The following is a 22093-nucleotide window of genomic DNA, read 5'->3' as shown; positions in this document are numbered from 1 at the left end:
TGTTGAACTTTTTAACAGGTAACCAGTTTGCATTAGGGCAACATTAAATATGGCGGAGGAAAAAAATGAGAGATGTGTGTAGAACTGATAACCCGTGTGTGTGAATGTGTGAGTGTGTGCTCGTTTGCATGCAAGACTCTCTCTTTCTCTCTCTAGGTAATTAATCTCTTCTCATCATGTAGGTTAAGCAGCTGGGACGCTTTACATACCTGAGCTGGGAGAAGGTCGGATCAGAGGAGAGAGAGTCCCCACAGATTAGGGACAGCCCTCAGCTCATCCAGAGCGAGGGGAGGAGAGAAGAAAGGGAATGGAAATGGTGCGTGGGGTGTTGAAGGGAAGCACATTTCCAGCCCCTTTCACTTTCAGACAAATAGGGAATATTTAAATTTTCATTTAAATTTGAAAGACGCGAAAGGTGGAAAGGACCAGAAAGAACATTAACCGAAGCAGTGGAAGATACTGGCGAGTGTTAAAACACTGTGATAGGGGAAGAATGGAAGAACAGGGTGGGTGACAGATAGCATAGCGTCCTAGTGAAAATTTTCATATAAAAGAAAAAGAAAGATACGACCTCTGGCAATAAACAGGCCATGAATAAATCCAGGAACGGAAACAGGATCTCTTCCGATCACTCAGAATCCCCACACTTTCACTCTGAACAAATGCAGTTTATTTTTTTGGGGTGGGATGGGGGGGTGTGCTCATTTCAATAATGATTTACAGCAAACTTGACTTATAATGACCAATTTAAAGCCGGCAGTAGTAAGTTGGAAAAACCCCAGCTCATGTATAGGCTTTGTTTTTGCAGTCATTTTCTCGGAGTGTCAGAGTTAATTTAGTGCGTCTCACTTTGCGGAATGTATCGGAGGCGAAACGTCTGCTAAAAGTGAAAATTTGATTTGCTAAAAGGAGCTTAGGGCATCTATTAATCAATATTTGCAGAATGTCAGGCCCGGGGCGGTGACAGACTCTCATTGGTCTCTCATTTGGAGATTGGTTGTGCCGGGGGTTGGAGAGGATCGGGCAGAGGAGCAGAGGGGAGGGGTCGGCTGGTGGCACAGCAGGGGTTAACGGGGGACAGCTCAAAATAAAATAAAAAAGTGACTAACAAGACTCAAAAATTGTCTCAGTAGCTATGCAAGATCATGGCGTCCTCTGCCATTTAAATAGTAATTATGTTTAAATCTGATTACTTTCTTACTCCAGTGGATTCACTGAGCTAATAAGACAGAGCTGGAATGTGGGGAAATGCTGAGAGCTACTGGAGGGTAAAGCGCGGGAGACGGGGAAAAGATATTGTCATCACACATAAGGAATGGGGTCCCGCTGCCACGTCTAATGGAGCAAATCAGGAGAAAACACCGCCCCGGTGCTACTGGCATGCACTGTGACGCGTAGCCATCTTATTGTGCGTTATTTTATCTCACCCATGTGACGCCCAACAAAGACTATTTCAACGTGTGGTTTCAAGTCAGAGATTAAGGGGTGCGAAAGATTGGGGGGGGCTCGTCGACAAAAGCAAACCTCTGCTTTAGATAAATCCTCCCTGCTTCCCTTTTCTGATTAAACTCTGATTAAGATATCTTCCCGATTAAGGCATTCCTGGAAAACACAAAAATAAATAAATAAATAAGAGAGAGAAATGAGCGGCAGCCTTCCTGTCAGCCCCCGAGGGCTTAGGATCCTCTCATTCGAATTGTCCCCACTGCGGCCAGTCCACTAAGCCCATATATGGGTCAGCCATTAAGGGCGACACCTCGGCAGAATGGGGGGACGAGGTGTGGGTAAGCACCTCCAGCTTTTTTGTTAACGAGGTTCCATGCGAATATTCTAATCCGACACGCGGCACAACAATACGCCCGACCGGTGAGGAGCCCGTAATCGCCTTATTACGCCCCCGCCCCACCCAACCACGACAACTAGCTGCAGCGTGTGGCCGAGACCCTGCCTCGCGCCCCCCCCTCGCCACATATTACGTACACACACACAGGAGAGGAATACTGAGACGCACAGAGGGGGGAGCCAGAGGCAGAGGGGGTAGCCAAGCCGAGCGTGTGCGAGAGAGAGAGAGAGAGAGAGAGAGAGAAGGAGTGAAGTGGAGTGTGGAAGTACCTCAGTATCTACATAAAGAAGATTAGAGCCGACAGGGTTCCATTTTACAGCTCAATCATATTGTGTTAGCACGCGCTTATCCGTGAGCCACTGAAAATTGAAAGGGAAATAAAGAAAGAAAAAAATAGAAAGAAAGAAAAGAAAAGTCCCCGAGATAGGGCCAAGAATGGGAGAAGACTGAGCAATTTCAGCTGGCATAAAGGGACTCTAATAGTACAGGGCCTGTCATGCTAAAAAGGAGGCGTTAGGGCCCGCTGTCCATTCTTTACCGCGCTCGTCAAGTCAAGTGCAGCCGCCTGCTTTTGTGTTACCGCGGCGGCGTGATAAGACGTGACAGCGCGTTTTCATTTATTTTTATTTCACCGCTTAATTCTATTTACAGATAAAAGTCCCCCTGAATGGCGTCTGCCACACTCCTTTTCTCGCCTTTTTAAAAATATTTGCGGCCCCCCCGTCTCCCATGCAGTGGCATGCGGCTTAATATTCAAATAAAATTACAGACTGAATGCTTTAATCTCGCAAATGAGATTCCTCACTGTAATCCACATTATGTGGGATGAAGTCGATTTGGTCGTCCCGCCCTCCACCCCCGAGCACGCACATTTAGTTAATATCACTTTTGCAAATCCGCCATTTGTCGGAGTGCCATACCGTCCCGCGAACGAGCGCAGTGCTTTGTTTCTTCCTGGCCCGGATCAGCATGCAAATTGGCATAAGATAACGAGAAAGAGCACGAAAAGGGGAACGAGGGGGAGCAAAAAAAAAAAAAAAAACGGCCATTAAAAAAACAAATCAAAGAGAAGATTCCATCTTGTAAGTTGCGGCAACGCTGCAGAAATGGAGTGGCGAGTGTCTTTAACTCCATTCCGCGAAACACAGACTGCTTCATTATCCCGAGCTCCCCAGCAAGGCAGCCCCAGTAATACTGAGTGATGTTTAAATTAGTTTACAATTTGCCTGCTCCTCGGCTAGGACAGATCTTAAGCGAGCGCGCTCAGAAATGTCAGCCGCGCTCCTAACCACCGTAACAAATTGTTGCCCGTACGCCGAACACCTAATGACTTCAAATTAGCTCTCGTGCGGGAGCCTGACAGTTTGTTACGACTGTTAGCAACACGGCTAGCGTGTCACGAGCGATAAATTGGCTCTCTCTGGGAGACGGGGGCTTCATCAGTTTGATTAAAAAAAATTACTGTAGCATTGAAAGCGCCGAGACAAACTGGCTGGAGGGGAGACAAATATGCTGCACAAACTGAGGCAGAAATGAAGTGGTTAGAGGTGGGAGAGCGGCGGGAGGCATTTAGCAAGATTTTCTTTTGTGTGTGTGTGTGTGTGTGTGTGCTGAGGCAGTTGAGAGGAGGTGCATTTCACTCAGAGAGTCTCTGAATTGGACAGTGATTCTTTTTAGTGGACTTTCGATGTAAGATCAATTTTCCTTCTCACCAAAGTTTTCATCACAACACTTTTACCAATTCCGGAGCGGGGCAGGCCCTCAGAAATGAAAGCTGCGGGAAGAGCGGCGTCGGAAATGAAGCGGCCCCTTCCCTCTTCAAACAAGAGCAGGAATTGCCTGCCGAGGTCTAATCATGCCATCATCTCTCTGCTGCTGAGCAATCGCTCCGAGCGCGAAAAAACGCCTCAGGTGTGCACGCCGCGCTCTTCCACCTGACGCCCCAGCACCTGAACGGCTTCATGTCTCCGAGATAAACGCGGCAACACATTGCCCAACTTGCATATACACACGGACGCCAAATTCAAAGTGCCTAGAGATGGAGGGAAGCAGCCGTGTGTCATCACGATATGATCAGGACTGGAAATGAAAGGCAACAAACTAAAGAACGGAGACAGACGGAGGTTTGCATGGGTTGTATTCTAACTGCACAAAGATTTAGCATGTTTGCTAATGTTACATCTGGGTACTGTGGGCACTATATTGCCGCTATATGTTAAGTGTGAGGCTTGTTCACTAGTTTGATGTCAAATAAATAGATAAAATAAAAAAAGGGTAGAGTCTTTAATGATGTTGTGCATGTGATGCATTCCTCCAGAATGAGGTAGTAGTGTATATGAGGTTCATTGAGCTCCTTCCCTTTCAAACATCATTACAGATTGGTTTACTTTCTCTTCTTCTTCTACCAGCTCACACTAGCAAGCAAGCCCCATGCTTAGTGCACAGCTCTGTGCTTAGCCTCACTTAAAAAAAAAAATAGTGCCCTGCATCAAGAAAGCTGACAAAAGGGGTTTTGCTTCTTGTGCACTTGTTTTCAAAAAACCCAGAGGGCGAGCTTGATGAGATGTTAGCGAACATGCCCCCCTTGCGTTCAACGCCGTTAAAATAGAGCCCACGGAGAGAGGAGGGCAATAAAGGTTTTTTTTTCACGTGCACGCAGCCAGTTAGCTCCACCACTGTCACTTCCTGGTCATGGGCGAATCACCTTAAATCCACAGGGCAAGCCTGGGGCAATCTGGCGTAGAGAGGCAGAAATAACCTCTCAATCCCGCGTCCTGTGCCTGGGAGGAGATTGGCACTACAGAGGGGAATAAGCCCATTACAAAGCTTGCATGCTACCCTCACCCTACCTGCTGCCCAAAACCCACAGCACAGGGGGGAATTGTGGGAAAAGGGGGAAAAAGGCACTGATCTCTCTATTAAGGCACCGGCGCGATAGGATTTTTTCTTTTTTAAGGCCGTCAATTAAGACGCAAGGCTTTTGTTAAAATGCGACCACTTCCAGCCCTCCCCTGCCATTGAACATTTACTATTTATGCTATAATCTAACACTAATCTGAGAGCTCCCTCTTTTTCCTCCACAGTTATCCACTTTTCAGGCCCTTTCATGTCAAAAGTGGAAGGTTGGAATTGAATGCCGGGCCTGTGTGAGCACGGCGGCCTGAGATTTAACGTAGAAAAAGGCTTTGTTAAGTAGATTAACAGAAATTCCTTATTCTGTCGGCAGGTGCCGGGCCGAGGCAATATCCTGTGCTGGCTGAGCACTGCTTCTTTTCCGATGCAGTCAGAATAGCCATTACTATTCATTCCCGAATGTCGGGCCTCTTTCAGCGCTCCCCTGATTGGATGTGTCTGCGTTTCGCACGAGAAAATGACTAGGCTCTGTTCTCTGGTCATTTTAAAGCGGCGGCTGTGAGGAATTAAACGCTTTAAAAGTCTTAACACAATGATCTCATTTCCTGTCTGCTGTCACAGATAAAGAATGCTGACTTAAGGATGTGTCACAGGGTCTCCATGGTGATGGGTAGCGCTTCACTCGAAGGGATATGGCTTAGTTAAGTGTGTTAAGGTGATGGATGGTCAGAGTGCTTTATTCTGCAGTGTGCCGTGTGAAAGATGCAAACCCAAGTCTTGTTTCAAACTGGGACACTAAATGTGTTATAATGTTCATTGGTTATGCATTTGCAGTGCAAAATGTTCATAAATGTTAAATATAAACTGAATTGTGAAAATGATATATATAGATATTTAAAAAGAATGTAGATATAATATGTTGGACCACGATAAACTATATAACAGCATTGCAATACACAGACTGGGAAGACACACTCTGGGCACCTGGGTTTAAACCTCAATTTGTGTCCTTTATAATTGTCATATCCAAAGTAAGTAGCATGAGTTAATTATGTCCTTTAAACATTAATTCTCCAGGTCTAGAAGGATAAGCACCATCAGTGGGGGTCCAGAATGGACATTCAGGGAGAAATGTAGCTATATGTGTTTTATATTATTTCTGGTTTGTTTTGGGAGCCTACCTGGGATGTGCTTGGCCCAGCCAATGTTTACCACCAGCTCGCGATCGGCCAGGTCACAGAGAGTGGTGAGGGCTTTGATGTCGCTGTCAGGGACGGTGGGGTCAGGCATGGCGTAGATCTTTTCCGGCTCGGCCACCAGCAAGTGCGAGACAATCTTGTTATCTGCAAGGCAGCCAAATGGGACTGTATTTGAACGCCGAAGAGGAGACAAAGAAGACAGAATGGAATTATACAGATGGGGTCAGTGTTTCCTTTTGTGCTTAGTTCATCAACAATAGAAGGACACAAGATAAAAATGACATGTTGACACTTTAGTTACGGCTCGATAAGCTAAAATAGTCAAAGAGTCATTATTAACAACGCTGCTTTTGCTTTGCAGTCAAACTGTCTGAAAAGACGAAGACCACATTTAACACAACTGAGACTTTCTGACTTGTACAACAGACATGCAAAAAATAAATAAATTGCTCAATAAATAACAGATTCTGTGCAGGATTCCCAGGGTACAGCTGCTGCATGGTGTATTGGAGTTAAGTAAAATTCAAATCAGACCATATCTGTGTATGAGATCAGGCCCGGGTAATTAAAGAGAGTCTTTGTAATAAATGAAAATTCGTTTGCCATTTAATCATCTATGTAAATGCAATGTGATGAAAGGATCCCAGATATAACAATGCAATCTGCGAGCGCGCCTGATGTTGGGAGGTGGGAACTAGAGGACACACAACACAACTTAATGCTCTGGGTCCAGTGAATATGTGTGTGTGTGTGCTTGTGTGTGTGATAGAGCGTGGGATGTGTGGACAGTGCCTGGCTAACAGAGACAGTCGATCAGTAAATTAAAAAGCATTAACTACGCCCTTCAGCTTTTCTTCCTCTCCATTTTTTCCCCTCTTTTTGTATTCTGACCATGAGAGATGAGATATGAGGGGGAGATAGAGTGAGGGAGGGAGGGTCGAGAGAGACAGAGGAACAGAGAAACCAGAGAGGACGGGGTGTTTTGGATCAATCACGGCAGACCCTTCACTCTAGGGACCCTGAGACCCCGTAACTGCTATCTCTAGGTAAATCTTATTTAATGTTTCCCTAATTAGAATCAATGCAACCCTATTTCTAAAGCCCATTCTTTTGTTATGTGCAAATAATCAATGAGGAAGGGCTGCACTGTTTGTTTGTGGCCCGAGGGCTGCATGCACACTGTCTTTCCCTCGGCCTCTTCTGTTCTACGCTCAGTCGATATGTTGTAAAAGCCACAGCGATGGTAAATAAAAATACATTTTTTAGAAAAAGCAGTTGTGTGAATGCCTTGCTGCACATATTTCCAGCAATTTCCAGTGACATCTAAAGGAGTTGCGATACCATCTTAATTTACAAGATGTCCGTAATCCTTTACGGTGATGTCACATTACGCTACAACTGCAATATCTGTGGCACAAAGCAATTCCCTTATAGGCATGGAGACGGCAGCAACAAAATCTCTATTCTGTGCAATAGGTTGAAAAAAAAAAAAAACTTAAAGTAATGAAATTGGATGTGGGATGGACAGGAAGAATAAGCTTGAAAATAAGTTGGGATGGATAAATCAAAATAAACCTGAACCCGCCACGGATCAATGGGATTAGGCGCAGGGTTACATTTTTTTTTCATGCCGTATTCCTAATATGATTTTGCTGTCATAATTATTCTGATTCTTTCTTTCTTTTTTTGTGGCTGTCATGCCTAAAAGCATATTGTACTCCACGAGAATATGCTACCATTAAGCAAAAAGGCTTTAAGGCACAAATCTGTTAAGCATGGCGCTTCTGTCTGTTTGCAGAGCATTCAGACAGCTTGGGAGCCTGGTATTGTGGGTTTGATGTCTTTGCCAGATTGGATTTAATCCGGATTAAACCTCTCTCTCTCGCTCTCTCTCTCTACCCATCCCTCTAGCTCCTGTCACACAACCTATCCGCCTTTCTTCCTGTCTCTCAATCTCAGTGGCAGCAGGAGGAAGTGGGCTTTTTATTCTGCTTTAACAATGAATTAGAGTTTACATCAAGATTACACTCTGTTTGTTGCTTGTTAAAAGAAGGATTGGGCTCAAATGTGGCTATTATTGTGATATTTTATATGTTAAATCTCAGTAAGATACTTTTTTAAGGCCAGGAATGTTAACAGATACATATTTACAGTGAGTGATGATTACTTTCTGATGTATCATTAGCAAAATGCTAACAAAGCCATGAAAACACAATAGAAAGTAATGATAAAGGAAGACTAAAACTATGCACAGGCATACAAGTCATGTCGGCATGTCATCAGTGATCTGTAACGTGGAGACAGGGTGGAACTTACATGGCTTTTTGGGTGGCATGGCCAGCTGAGGGTTCAGGTAGGGGCTGTTCTCGGCATCTATCCGGCGCTTGTACTTCTGTCTGCCTCCGCGCACTCTGTCCAGCCGCACACCTGCAAGCGGGGGAGACAGAACGGCACGCTGTAACCACCACGGCACCACACTGGGGGACAGGAGATGTCAGCAGCAAATTCACCTTTTACTCTCTCTTGGCGGATAATGCTCAGACAATACAGACGATTGCAATAAATAATTCGCACTGAGAAAGACGGGTGGGCATATGCAATGACAAATGCAGGTGTGCTTGTGCATATATGCACATTTTTGCCTGCAAATGCAACAGCTGTGCTCCTAACAGACATGAAGATCACTTTTCTGTTGCTAATTGAGAGGTGCTCCTCTTTCCTTTTCTCTTCTTCATCTTCAATCAGGCAAACTGGCCATCAATATTCCTCCATCCAAGCAATGCAAATATAACATGGGGGGGGGGCAGGTAATTTACTGAGGGGCCACGGTTGTAAAAACACATTGAATTTGCCTTTTTCCGCCATACGTGAGAGAAAGAGCAGCACCTTAAAGACCTGCCTCTCCTTTTAATTAATTGACATACAAAAGAGCCCTAATTTAATTATGCAAACGTCTCTGGGGATAGGTGGTTTCCTTGGAAACCACTTAAAGGTGGCCGGAGACACGTTTTATGTTGCAGATGAAAGAGGGAAACACCATTGGACAGGATATCGCAGGAGGAGGGGCCGCCTCGGATTACAATTAAAACCTGCAACTCGGAAATTTCTCATTTTGGCAGAGGTGTGCTGAATTCGCCGTGGCTTTCAGGAAACAGGCGCACTGAATAATTTAACAACGGGGCACCGAGTGCCACGCTAGGGTTACCCGCCGCTGTTCCAGATTTTCGGGGAAGTCACCGGTGCCACGGCAGCGGGCGCGCTAAGGTCAGGAGGCGGACATGCTAGGTAAACTCGAACGGCGGACCGCGCTGCCAGCTGTCGTTGCCATTGTGAGGGTCTCCGGTTAACGGAGACTCCGGTGACTGTTCGCACGTCCTGCCTAGACGCTCTGACTCTCACACACACACACACACACACACACACGCTCTTCATCACACTCTTCAGTGCACACAGGAATAGACAAGGGTCTTAAAAAGATGTCACATTACTGACATCGCAGATTTATGGGCGCTACAAAAATATGCAACAACACACAATGCTCAGATGTTGACAGCTTCTCATCTTAACAAGACTCCCCGGTAACCAGATCCACTAAGACAGTGTCGGCTCCCTGTGAAAGGGGCCGGGAGCCGGTCCGCTGCACTAATTCACGGCTACAGTGGAGCCCTGCCGCACTCTTGTAATACCATCAACTGTACCCGGGGTGACACCTTATCCACGACCAAAGGGCCTGCATCTGTTCCCCGGCTAATGCAGCCGAGATTTATGGGCCTTTTATTCAAGCGATCGAGTTACCAACACTGGAGCCGGGGGTTCTGACCACCGGCTTTACTGCATCGCCTTCCTCCACGTGTCCACCGGGGCACAATGAATTAAAATGCACGTGTGACAGGGCTGTCGTGAAGCACTCACGCACAGAACTCAAATACAGGGACCTAGGGACGCTGGTCGGCTGAAAGTGGAGACCCGCTTGCGGTCAGTGGCCCACGCTGGACACTTCAGTGGACGGGCGTGCGCTAGGAATAGCGCCGGGGAGGCACAAATCACTCAACGGGAGAACTCCCACCACACAGATATATCAGGGAGGGCTCTACAAACACAGCGAGAGGTCGCCTGAGTTGGAAGTGCTTAGGTGGGATTTACGCAGAGCACATCTGACTGGTAAACAGCCGTATGGAGCGCGCTCGCTCCCATCATGCAACTGGCACAGGTTAACAGGGACGCCGGGGCGTCCTGGAACACATGCTCCATCAAAGCCGGGGCTTAGTTACCGGCACGGGGAGCGCAAAGGAGGGCACTTTGTTCTCTTCCTTAGGCGTCAATGTTTGATTCAATTTTTCTAGCAGCGTGTTCAGGACGCCAAATGTTCAGGACGGGTGCTGCTGTTGCACTCTTTGGAGAGGGAAGGGGGGGCGAGGCCTGAATGCCCCCTGCCCATGATTTGAGTTCAAATGAATCCCTGCCATGTGGGTTAATAAGAGGGAAATAAATGATGTCGCGGTGCGTTTATGGCAGGTCAGATCTGTCGGCAAGGAGACTAATATTTTACCTCTGGCCTATTTACCATCGGAAAGTGATTCCTCATTCCTTTACCCATTCCTGTCAGAGCAGCTGCACTGACCAGTCGTTGTGAAAACAGGCCGCATAAATAGTTTATTCTAAATCTGTGTTGTTGTGGCACCATTTCTCATGTATTTGCACAAAAACTGGTGCTAAGAAAATATTATAATAATAATATTCATATGCTAAGTGTACTATTCATGTAACATTATGATTGATTTTAAGTAAAAAAACTATATATTTGCAAAAGTTGAAAGCGATCTGTACATTCTATACACAACTGAAGTGCACTACTGTTATAGTGCATACACTACATACACCAAAAGATAATCACCAATCTGGCCAATATCTGAGGTACAGTTTAATCTGAAATGTGAATTTTTGATTTACGCTCATGTGTGAACGGCAGCAGTTCCACCACTGCTTTTTATGGACGTCCTCCCAGTGCCAGGACAACACCTGAGGCTCAGTGGACAGAGGGAGCCAGGGATGAGGGCAGAGGGAGTGAGATCTGCGAGGAAATTCATTTCGTGCTGTTATAAATCTCCGTCGGATTACAAGACACTTTACTGTTTTAATTAAGGCTGCAGATAGGCCTATTGTTCAGTGGCGTTGGCGCAGATTTTTTTTTATCGTTTTAAATTATCCCCTTCCCTGTTTTTAACTAGAAGCCCACAGATGACCATAAAAGCCTTACAAGGCTTGTTTTGAATTTCATAGGTGTCGTGGAATCCCGCTAGGCGTCTGCAGAAATTTACAGGGAGCCCGAGCGAAGCAATCAGCTACTGGGACGTTCGGCCTTTTAAAAGGCAGCTAATTAATCGGACGTGGCCAGGGACCCCAGCAGCAGGGGCCACACACACCGAGGAGGGGTGTGGAGGTCCGCTTCGAGGATCAGAGCGAAGGCGGGGACGCTGCACCACCCGCCAGCTTTGGACATCACCCTTCTGGAACTCGATGGAGTGCGCGGCCGGTGCGAGCGTGGCTCAAACGCCCGATTTAACAAGGCCAAGGGGCTCCTGGGGGCCAATATCAAGGACTTGCTGAAAGCAACGAACAAGTAAACAAACAGCGTCTGTGCTCAGAAGAGCAGGAAAATGGTAAGTGCTTCCGGGCACACGAGACTTTGTCTTTGCTTTGGAAGCAGCCTGCCTTCCAAGATGCCTGCAACGCTCTTCGGCTATTCTCTCAGCATCAGAGAGAAACGCACGGCGCCGTAGGAAACAATTTGCTCCTGCCTCCGGATCGTAGGGAGCAAGCGAGGGGAGAGGCGAGGCTCGGGAAAATGCGATTCTCGCTGAGTGGTGTGCTCGAGGCCCGCCTGACAGCGCGCGTGTTTACCGCTCAGGCGTGGGCTGGAAAGCGCTGGGGGAATGCTGTCACCTCGGCGGCGCGTACGCTGTGCCCCGTCACCGCCCGGCCTAATAAAGACCTCCATTTCATCTCCCCTCCGCAGCCCCAGCCCCCCACGCGGGCCTGTGATAAGGCAGACGGCGGCGCGTGGCTGTAAACGAGCCGCCGCAGTGCCGCTCTCCAGCCACGGCCGGCCGCGCCGCCACCTTCAAAGCTAAACCTGGCCACAGGGAACGGATTTTAATCAAGTTGTGAGCTAAGCCTCCAGATTAACGGCGTGGCGTAAAAAAGGAAATGCACAAGGTAGATCCCTGGGCTGGAGTTGGGTGCCATGGATGGGTCAGAGAGAAAAGAGGGTGAGTGTCAGAGAGGGGGAGGAGGAATTTACATACAGCCTAAAAAAGATGCTCTGGTTCAGTTGTTGACTGAATTTTTTTTTATTAAGATAATAGAAGATTTCAAAATGATAATAATCTATACAAGATTACACCCGAACCACTCAAAAAACACGTAGGAACACTATAACTGTTCAATTAATAGATTCATTTTACAATTTCATTCACAATTTATACTATTTATAGTATTTTTTTGTTTTAGGTTGATGATCAAAAAATATATATTTCTATATAGTGAATGCTTGCATGAGGGTGAAGGTTTTAGGATTTTTTAAATAACTTACGGTACACAAGAACACAATATATTCAGTCTTGTACTGGTAATAGTGGTCTAACCATTATGACCGTATTCTACTTTGCTGTTCTAAGTTGTCCAGGTTTTGCTGTTGTTGTTATTTAGCACAAACTGTGACTTTACTGCAGGCGACCCGGGCCTGTGCGGCCGCCTCTCCCCATCCCGAGCGCTAACGCCACGGTCTACAGAGGGCATGCAAATGCGGCCGGAACAAATGAGCTCGGGCAACAAACCGGACTGCTGGTTGCCAGCTCCCAGCAGCGCCGTGGAAGTGTAGTTATTAAATCTGCAGTGGAAGGTGGAGGGAGGGCGGCGGCGGCGAGGGAGGAAGGCGCTCTGTGGCATCTCAATCACTTCCCACCTCATAATCCAATGAGAATTTCTTCTTCGCCGCAACAGTTAAATGTCAGCGACTGTTCTCAGGGACAAGTATTATACACACTGAGCTGCAAATCAGGCAGAAAATGTGATCCCCCCGTCTCTGTTTTTTTTTTTTTCTCGTGTTAGAGCAATTTCTATCTCCACTCTGCATGTTTTCCATAACCTAATTACAGAGAGGAGCAGATATTGACAGCATTTGTCTTTTGTGTCGGCGAGAGTTCGGATGTTTCCGTACGTCCTGCTTGAAATTCCTTTCGGGCCTCTGCGCTCTCGAGTGGGCATCTGTGAAGTGAAATATCGGAAGGTTCGCTTTGAATTTTTGACTGCGTGGTGAAAGATTTCCGCTCTTGCACGGCTTAGCCCTAGACAAGGATTTGCATCCTGTGGAAATCTGCTGACCACCAGCAAGTAAACAGACGTGACCATCTTGACAAACAAGCCGGGCGGCTTCCGAAGGCTGTGCTTGTGTGTGTGTGTGTGTGTGTGTGCTGGTGTTTGTTTGTGTGTGTTGTGGACGGCGGTTAGTGTTTGTTTCGATCAGATGACACACAAAACGGTAACAGTGGGAAGGCAACACGGTGTGTTTAGCACACAAGCGCTGAAACCAGTCAGGCAGACGCAGGCTACTGTGGTGTCACATGGTATAAATGCTGTATAAATGTCACTCGGAACGGGTTACAGTTTCTCCATCTGTGGCCTTGCTTACTTTTACTGCAGTTTATCTGTTTATGGTAAATGTCAAAGAGCTTTGGCAACTGCAGCCCGCTAGTAAGGTGGGAAGTAGGCGTCCATTATGAACATTATAATAGCGGCCAAACAGGCAAGCATGGTTTGGATGGAAATTATGCAAGACAATTATCAAATTAGCAACAAAATATACATTCATATTGCAAGAAACAGTCACAACCTTTAACTGGTGACCTTTCATTTCAAGTTCTGATATGTTCTAATCATTTTTTCACAGTTACACAGGAATAATGAAGTCTGGTCTGTATGCATATAAAAACTCTATATGTGGCTGAACCTGGTCTTAATATTCAATATTCGCTGTTTAGAGGCGTAATCTATAAAAAGGGCTGCATTTAAGGCGTATCATTAACTGAACTCAGCCATATAGGAGAAGCCCCTCCCCCCAATCTGAGCACAAGACCTCAATGAGCTCCTGGCCGGCCTTATCCTTCTCCCACAAAGAGCGCACTTAATAAAGACCCATCCGAACAACCTCATTTATTTTCCAGAAAATTAACTCACTTTCGCTGCTGATTAATGATTTTAATCTAAATAAATCAAATTAAAAATTGAAAATTATATTTCCAAAGTCCACACACGCAAAAAAAAAACGAGGAGGGGAAAAAAAAAGACGTAAGAGAAAGGGGGACTCGTTCCCAGTTAACAAATGAGCCTTCAAATATTAAAAGATGACCAGGAGGAGAGCGTGATACTAATGAAATGTGTCGAGGGTCCGGTGCTTTATTTCAGGGATGGAGAAGGTAGAAGAACGGTGGGATGGAGGGATGGGGGAAAAAAACCCTCCTTATTGTTTAAGGCTCAAACCCTCAGAGACCTCCTCAGCTATCTCCTTAATTATTGTGTCAGGGTGCATCTATACACTACTATTCCTGCTTTGTCCGAGGGCGATTCCGTCCCCAAAACACCTCTGCAGGAGACAAAGGGCCGGGAAGGAGCCGGACTGGGAATGAAAGGGATATCGCTCTCATGGAGAATTGTCCGGGGCCTCTGGGTTTCGAGCAGGCATTGACTGATGTTGACAAATTCCGTACAATATTTTGGCACGCGGGCCGGGTGGCAGGCCAGTCAATGGCACGCTGTCAAATGCTCGGCTGATTTAATAGACACGGTGATGAACAGGGATCATTTTTTGGTTGCAGAATATTGCTGAATGCCAATATTCGGATCCGTTCTGATTGGATCACCATCGGATTTCCCCAGCTGTGATGTGCTGTGGGCTCGGCGCGGCGCTTTTGAAGAATTGGCACCGAAATGTCATTGACATGTTTGTGCTTTTGTTGTCGCGGAGAAGAAACGACTGCTTGGTCTATAGCGACTTCAAAAGAAAACAGGTTTACAGATACCGACACCGTATCTGATCACAGGAAATGGCTGCGTTGCGAAAAAAGCGACCAGTTCTCACCACTGCGGTCGAGAAAGAAATATACGCGCCCAGACCTCAGGTATCACATCTCGCACTGTGCATTCGCCTCGTAACTAAATACAACAGAAGGTGCCGGACTGTCAGAAGAGCGATCGAAGCGCTGGGCAAAAAATATTCCTTCCTGGGAACAGTGATATCTCCCGGCACCCCCCCACCTCGCCATTTCCACACAGCGGCAGGGCAGGCCGCGGGAGTGCCGCGGCTGGCACAGCAGTTTTATGGTAATTGAGGCGGTTATATGGGCGCAACTTGGACAGCGCCTTTCTTCTGACTTGACTTAAAGAGAAATAAGCAGGTGTTATCTCCCCACCGGCAGAGACTCACCATTGTTGATTCAATAATACAAGTGGGCCCTTATCAGCGGCGGGGTTGACTGATTGGCAGGCAGATATGTTTAGACAATGCACAGTGTTTAACTGAATTTACCGCGGCCCCCGGTCAGGCCCGGGGCCCGTAGTTCGGGGCAAGTAATGGAGGAATTAAAGATGCACAATGGAGCGGATCTGTTTAAACATCCCAGAGCTCTGGAAATGGTTTCTCTGTGTGTGTGTGTCTTCATCAGCCCTTTAAGCTGCAGGGTTTATCATTGCGCTATAGACGTCACGAGGCTAAATTGAACTAATAATAGGAAATAAGTGTTTATGATGATTGCTACCAAAAAGAAACCTGTATTTTGACATAAACACTCATCAGTGCAAAAATGTTTCCCAAAACAGAGGAAACTAGATTTTGGGAGAAAGCGGGATATGGGGGCTGGTCGGCGGGGTGGGAACGAAGGACCGAACCGAGGCGGCGTGTGGCAGCATTGCAGGATCAAAAGGAGACAATTTCTACTTTCATCCCGACTGACGGACGATTAAATTAAAACAGATCAGCGGAGTGGTCTGTGGGCAGGTGGCTGTCGGCCGGCGTCAGGCGCGGGGCGATTAAATTGCCGGCGAGATGGAGGGCCTTCCTTTCCCGTTGCCACACTTACAGATCAAACAGTGACAAATGAGATGTTACTGCTCTTGTAAAGCAAGGCTACAATCTGTCAAAGTACAACATAATTTGTGACCTGATGTGACACCCCACCCCCTCTCTCTCCCTTTCAGTTTTTTGACATCTGAACGCAGGCGGCCGGTGGCACTGCGTCCCAGACGGTTTATGTCTCCTACCCAGATAGCAAAAGCATACTAAACTAGGCTGAGATAAGGTTATTTAATCCACTGGTCCAAGTGCAGTGTGGGTCTGAATCACAAATGATTTATGGTGATTTGTGACCCATTTTAACTCAACATCACCACAAGAAGACAGAAAGCCACCCTGCCAAATCAAACAAATGAAAGATAAAGACATTTCATTCTGGGCTACTGTAATATGGTGCAATATGAAGGGAATTAAATGACAGAAACAATAAAAGAAGGAGGAAGCAATAAGAAAAAACAAAACTATCCAAAACAATGATACAATAAATAGCAAAATTAAATAATGTCACAAAAACACAAAAAAAAAAGTTAGTAAGTGACTATAGCTGTAAAAGTATTGCCAAATCAGTGCACTAATATGTAACACTGGTTGCAGTAGCATTACATTTATTGAATAAAGTGCAGCAGCAAGTGGTATATTGCAGAGGCATGATGCCATTAATATTGTTATTTTAAGATGTAATAGGGACATGGCTGACATATCTCAAATTTTGGTCTTTAAGCAGGCTTGTGCCCTTCTGTTTACATATTCATATGTTTGGAGGGCCTAGACGTTGGTGTTTATTGTCACCAACTACAAGGCTCCTCCACCACCATGGTGCAACACGAAACATCACAAGACTGACCAGGTCTTGCGGACCCGCAGGCTTCGGTGCAGATGCAGCGTGGCGCAGGGGAGGCACACTGCTGCCTACCTGCGTTCCTACCTTCAGCGAAACCACTCTTGACACGGGGGCCGTGCCATTAAAATAATTATCATTAGTGCTAATCAGCCGGAGTGACCCATTTACCTCAGTGGCAGGGCCGCATGTAAATCTCTGCTTTTCTGCACCACCCCCCATCCTCCTTAAAATAAAGTGTTGCTTGTCTCTTCTGTCTGCGAACAAGTACGCTTAATTGGACAATTTTTTTTTTCTTTCTTTCCGACCCACACGCCAATCTGAGCCTTTTTTTTCCCGGGGAGATGTGATTTACAGTGCAGACCAAGACATATTGACACATCATGTCCGACACACAGATAGCTGCACAGACCACTTTCTTAAACACTTTGCTTCTTTTCAAGTGTCTCTGTTTAAGTGTCAGAGTCTGCAGTGAACATAAATGGAAGTGTTGGGGTTTGGTTATTACCTGGAGGAGATTTCGGAGACGCGTTGTACGAGGAGGGGGGCTACTTAGCGAGCTGTACGACTGCATTAACCGGGCTCCTTTCTGCCTCAACAATTCTTCGGCACTAAATGATCTAATTAAACGCTCATCACTCCCGCGTCTCAGGCCGCTCGCCACCACTGTCACTTTACCGCTCAGATATTTCACACTCCACCCTCCGTGCCGAGGCGCCCCCCTGATTGACTGATTGTGCGTGGGGGGCTCATGGCAGATCATTCACAATGGAAACTGATGGGATGGTGGCCTGCAAGGCATCAAGACACCAACTCGCAGGAGGTGTGTGGTGTTTGGGGTGGAGTGGAAATTAAAAGTCGAGCCTTACTATATATTTTCCCAGTGCTAAATAACAAGTTGACTAATGTCCCAGTGAGTAGCTCACTCATCAGAATGTTTGAATGAAAGTGCCGATCATCTGTATGTCTGTATTCCTAGTGGCTGCAGTCTGCTGACAATACTGCCTATTGGCTCCTCCTCTTTCCAACTTTTTTTTTATTGAAACATAATTTGGATTTCAGAAATAATTCTACACCAACAAAAACGTGGGCTTGAGGAATAACGTTAGATAACATTAGTGCATATGCCCAATGTGCTCCATGCCACAGGGTAAAATATGTTCATTTTTGTTGCTCCCCACAAAATATCTATATATTTTCTTCTGGGGCATGTTATACAAGGTCCGTCATCCTGGTGAATTTATCTAAAAGTTTGCTGCCACAGATGAGGGTCAGAGTGCTGTCAGGGTATTGAGTAGCATGATGGCGTCTCTCAAGATGATGGGATGATTGTGTTTCACCCCTGTGCTGCTTCCTGTCCATGACAGCGTGGACGAGACATGGAGGGGGAGAGAGGAAGACAGGCCAGCGCTGGGGGGTGGGCCACGCTGGTTAATATGGGGCAGCGTGAGCAGACAGATGGGATTGAGAGGCAGACTGTGTCTGTGTCACACGGGCCTGACAGCATCAGATGAGCGGCGCTGGACCTTCAGGCTCCTATGCCCGCCTGCACCGTGTTCGGGATAATTGCCGTTTCCCGTGTGTCCCGTGTAAGGGACTAACCCCACACCAATCCCATAAACTCTGCACCCACAATGTTGTCATTTCTCTGTGTATTTCGTTCCTCTGCAGGTCTGAAGGCTCTTTCTCAGAGTAAGGGTGGATGCAGAACCGCGCCGATGTGAGTAATGTGGTATAAATGGAAACAGGGAGGAGAGACCGTATCAACGTGGCGTCTTAAATGGTCGACTTCACCGGCTGGTGAGCGGTCATCTTCCGGCTGCAGTATCTCTACAGATAACAAACCACTTCTACCCTGAGTAACGTCATTTTAAAAAAAAATGTCCGGTGGGAGCAGGGGAGCCGGAAACGGAAAACAAATTTCCTAAACTATCCATACATAATAAAGCACTTATAATGCTAACAATAGCAATAACAATAGTAACATTTGAAATACATTTGCATAGTCTCTCTCATGTCAATAAACCTTACAAAAGAGCGTATTTGTTTGTGCATAATGTGTGTGTGCGACCCAACATGCCTATTCACAATAAAAGTGCACAGTCAAGCCAAACCGAGCTGTGAGCAGTCGGGCTGCCAGGCAAATGGCAGAAAGTGTTAAAATGCTCCCACGCGGCGGATCCCAGACTCTCTCCGGGATCGGCGCTCTGATACGGGCACACCGAGTACAGTTTAGATGGAGGGGGGGGGATTCTGATGAGGGCTGGACTGAAATAGCAAACGAAATGGGTCAGCTGTAGCCGTTTTTTCGGCGGCAGTGCAAGAGGAAAAGTGCAGACGGCCGTAGAGACGACGATAGTGAGCCGACGAGAGCTTATTTTTGTTTGTTTGATACCCGTGGCCCATATAACTGCAGACAACACTCCAGTTCTGGCCGCGTATGTCGGTGAGGTGCTGACGGACGCCGGAGCCCATGCGCTTAGACACGGTCCCAACCGCAGGAATCCGAAACAGCCACAGCTACCGTCATTCAAAGATTACAGCTATCTCTTCTCTCTAACCATGGCCTCAGACCACCAAAATTAGACCGGTGCTGCCGTCTCAAGAAGACCTGTCATCTCATGGCCCAATGGCTCTTTATATCACTCTTTGTCCTGCTGAATCATTGCGGTTTAGGCCGCTTGTTCTGGAGGTGCGTACTTGTTTGCTGGTTCCGAATAAGAAATTAGATGCCGTGAGAAAACCAGCCAGGAGGGGTTCCAGCACCGCCACGCACGGGCGCCGCCGAATACAATGTGGTGAGGTCAGGGGGTCATTAACAAAACAAAACATGTCGTTTGTCAAAAAAAAAAAAACCAGGGAGAACAATCATGTGACTGAACAAATGCCACAGACACAGGTAATATCTGGGCGAGAGAGGGGACGCCGCTGCGCTGTCACACATGGCGTTATAACAGATGGCTGCCGCTCCGTCGCAGGATTTCCACTCCGCCACGAGCGGGCGGGGGGGGCTACTGGCAGAAAGGTCAGCAGGTGTGCGACGTGGCTCCCACACAAGCATCCCGGAGGGACGCTGCTGGGCGCAATTGCGGACAAGTGAGCGGGAGCCGCCGATGACAGACGCACGCTCGTTGGAAAGCGTCCAGGGTCTATTTCCGAGGCACTCAATCACGGGTTTTTTTTTTTTTTTTTTTTGCAGAGGCCCACTTGTGAGACCTAAACATTCGCCCGCCCGCGTTTATTTATTCCGCTCCACGGAGACCACTTGGCAGCAGAGATAGCTTCTGACTATCGCCATGATGCGAAGCCACGCCGTCCTTCATCACACTGTCACCAGCGCTGTTCATATGATCCCACATCCTGGTAGTCGGGATGAGGGAACTTGGTGTTTAGCTGCTAAGGTGCAATTCTGGGGAAATGTGCCTCAACGAAGAGGTAAAGTGTCAGTGAGGACCTCCCTGCTCCAATTGGGGGGGGTCTCTTGAGGGGCTGCAGGGAGAGCCGGTTTAGTCAGATGGAGGGAAATGACCCTCCAACTGCCCCCACACTGACGACAAGTGGCTCCGAGAGACTTAAAAAAAAAGAAAAAGAAAGAAAATTCTCAGACGCAAAACAAAGTGGGGGGAAAGGGGGCAGCAAAGGAGAAAAGTCAGCAGCTTGTGAAATTTTCTGTTCTGGCTGCTTTCCAAACACACTCATCCTGCTTCGCATTCAGCGCAGGGACCCCCGACAATCCCCACCGAGTTATTCAAATGCCTAAAGATGTCATTTAGCTGTGGAGGGTGCGAACCAGGGAGGAGACGTACGAGGAGGAGGAAGGAGCGCAAGGGAAGCACATGGGAATGCCACAACAGAGCAGGTCCTTCTGCTGCGGCTCAGAAGGCTTTGGAGAACATTCACGACTGACCTTTCCCTTTCCCTGCGCACAAAACCTTGGCAATTAAGGCACGTTAATGCCCTAATTATGTGAGCCATTTTAGGCACCGCCAGCGGGGGTATCCTAAATAGCATGTGGACACTGGAAGGTGGAGGTGGGGAGGAGGACAACCTGGGAAGATCAACAGGACCTCAGAAGAGGTGCAGGCCCATTTTGTTCCGTTCGGGTCCGGATAGGTAGTAGAATACCCCCTCAGAGAGCAGCAGGCACAGATCCATGCCAACTGAAGCAATCTGACTGGACTTGGGCGGGGGCTGGTGGGCGGAAGCCTGGGGGCTTGCCAGTCATTGATGACACGATAATGAAGCTGTCATCGTATTCAAATGCTCCCCAGGCGTGACCGTTTCCTGTACCGCTGCTGTCGGGGGGGTTAAAGAAAACGTCATTTTGATTTTTTTTTTTTTTACCGCGATAAAGCGCCGGTGCGCCGGACTGGGAGTGCCTGCAGTGTGCGACGGCCATGGGGACGACCGTTTTGTAAACACCGCGACAGTGGCCCGCAGCTCGCGTCAGACCAGTACCTTCTGCGTCTGGGACAGAGTCACGCAGGAACAAAAGTTAATGATTTCATCCTCCCCGTCTGCTGAGAGAAACAGGCCCAAACAAAAACAAGGGAGTTGCGCAACACAAGGCGCAAAGCTGACATTTAGAAACAAAGGTAGGAACGCTCTGGAGGAATAAAGTAGGACAAAGGCACAGAAAGAGCTGAGGAGAGGGGCGCCGACGGGGAGAGGGAGAGAGAAGGAGGGAGGAAAAAGCCGTGACAGAAAGAGAGAGGAATGGGAAGATGCACAGACAGTGATAAAGGGAGAGAGAGGGGTGCTGCATAATGATATCGCCCCCCTGAGAGCTCTTGTAAAGACCGTGATGCTCTCTATTTTCGGGTGGGTGAGACGGGAGGATGGGAGGAGGCTGGGCTCACACTGGGCCTCTCTGATGGCTCCAAATGAATGGCGGCGTTGCATAATCCGGCGGACCCTCGCCGCTGACAGCCCCATGATTTATGCCCCTCGTCAGAGCAGGAGAGGGGCACGAGAGCGAGACTGAGAGACCGGTGGAAGGGACAGTGCATGAGCAGGAAGGAGGGAGAAGATTAGATCGAGAGATGCAGAGTAGGAAAACGAAACAGAAGAAAAAGAGAGAGAGAGGTGGAGGAAAGACAGATGTACTCGGTGGGACTCCAGCACCTGTCAGCCAACTTTCTTCTGCTCCCTCTGTCACTCCTTTCACCAAGAGAGGCTTGAGGGGTCTCGTCTCAGGACTCTGGAATTCCAGAATGGCCAAAAACCGCGCCTCA

The 22093-nt window shown here is 47.5% G+C and overlaps 1 protein-coding gene across 14 annotated transcripts in view; it reads right to left on the bottom strand.

Moving 5' to 3' along the window:
- The window catches only part of esrrga (estrogen-related receptor gamma a), a 137471-nt gene that overhangs the window by 17572 nt on the left and 97806 nt on the right, over nucleotides 1-22093 (bottom strand). For 12 of the 14 annotated variants that reach the window (XM_028971174.1, XM_028971193.1, XM_028971128.1 and 9 more), the window contains 2 exons: nucleotides 8212-8322; nucleotides 5878-6060 (listed from right to left, as the gene is read on the bottom strand). In XM_028971174.1, coding sequence (XP_028827007.1) covers nucleotides 5878-6060; nucleotides 8212-8322 — 294 coding nt within the window. The remainder of the gene's footprint in view (nucleotides 1-5877; nucleotides 6061-8211; nucleotides 8323-22093) is intronic. The other 2 variants (XM_028971098.1, XM_028971109.1) reach the window with 1 other exon arrangement.

Source organism: Denticeps clupeoides, chromosome 1 (genome assembly GCF_900700375.1).
Source record: "Denticeps clupeoides chromosome 1, fDenClu1.1, whole genome shotgun sequence".
Lineage (NCBI taxonomy): Eukaryota > Metazoa > Chordata > Actinopteri > Clupeiformes > Denticipitidae > Denticeps > Denticeps clupeoides.
This window is presented reverse-complemented; position numbering and strand designations above follow the sequence as displayed.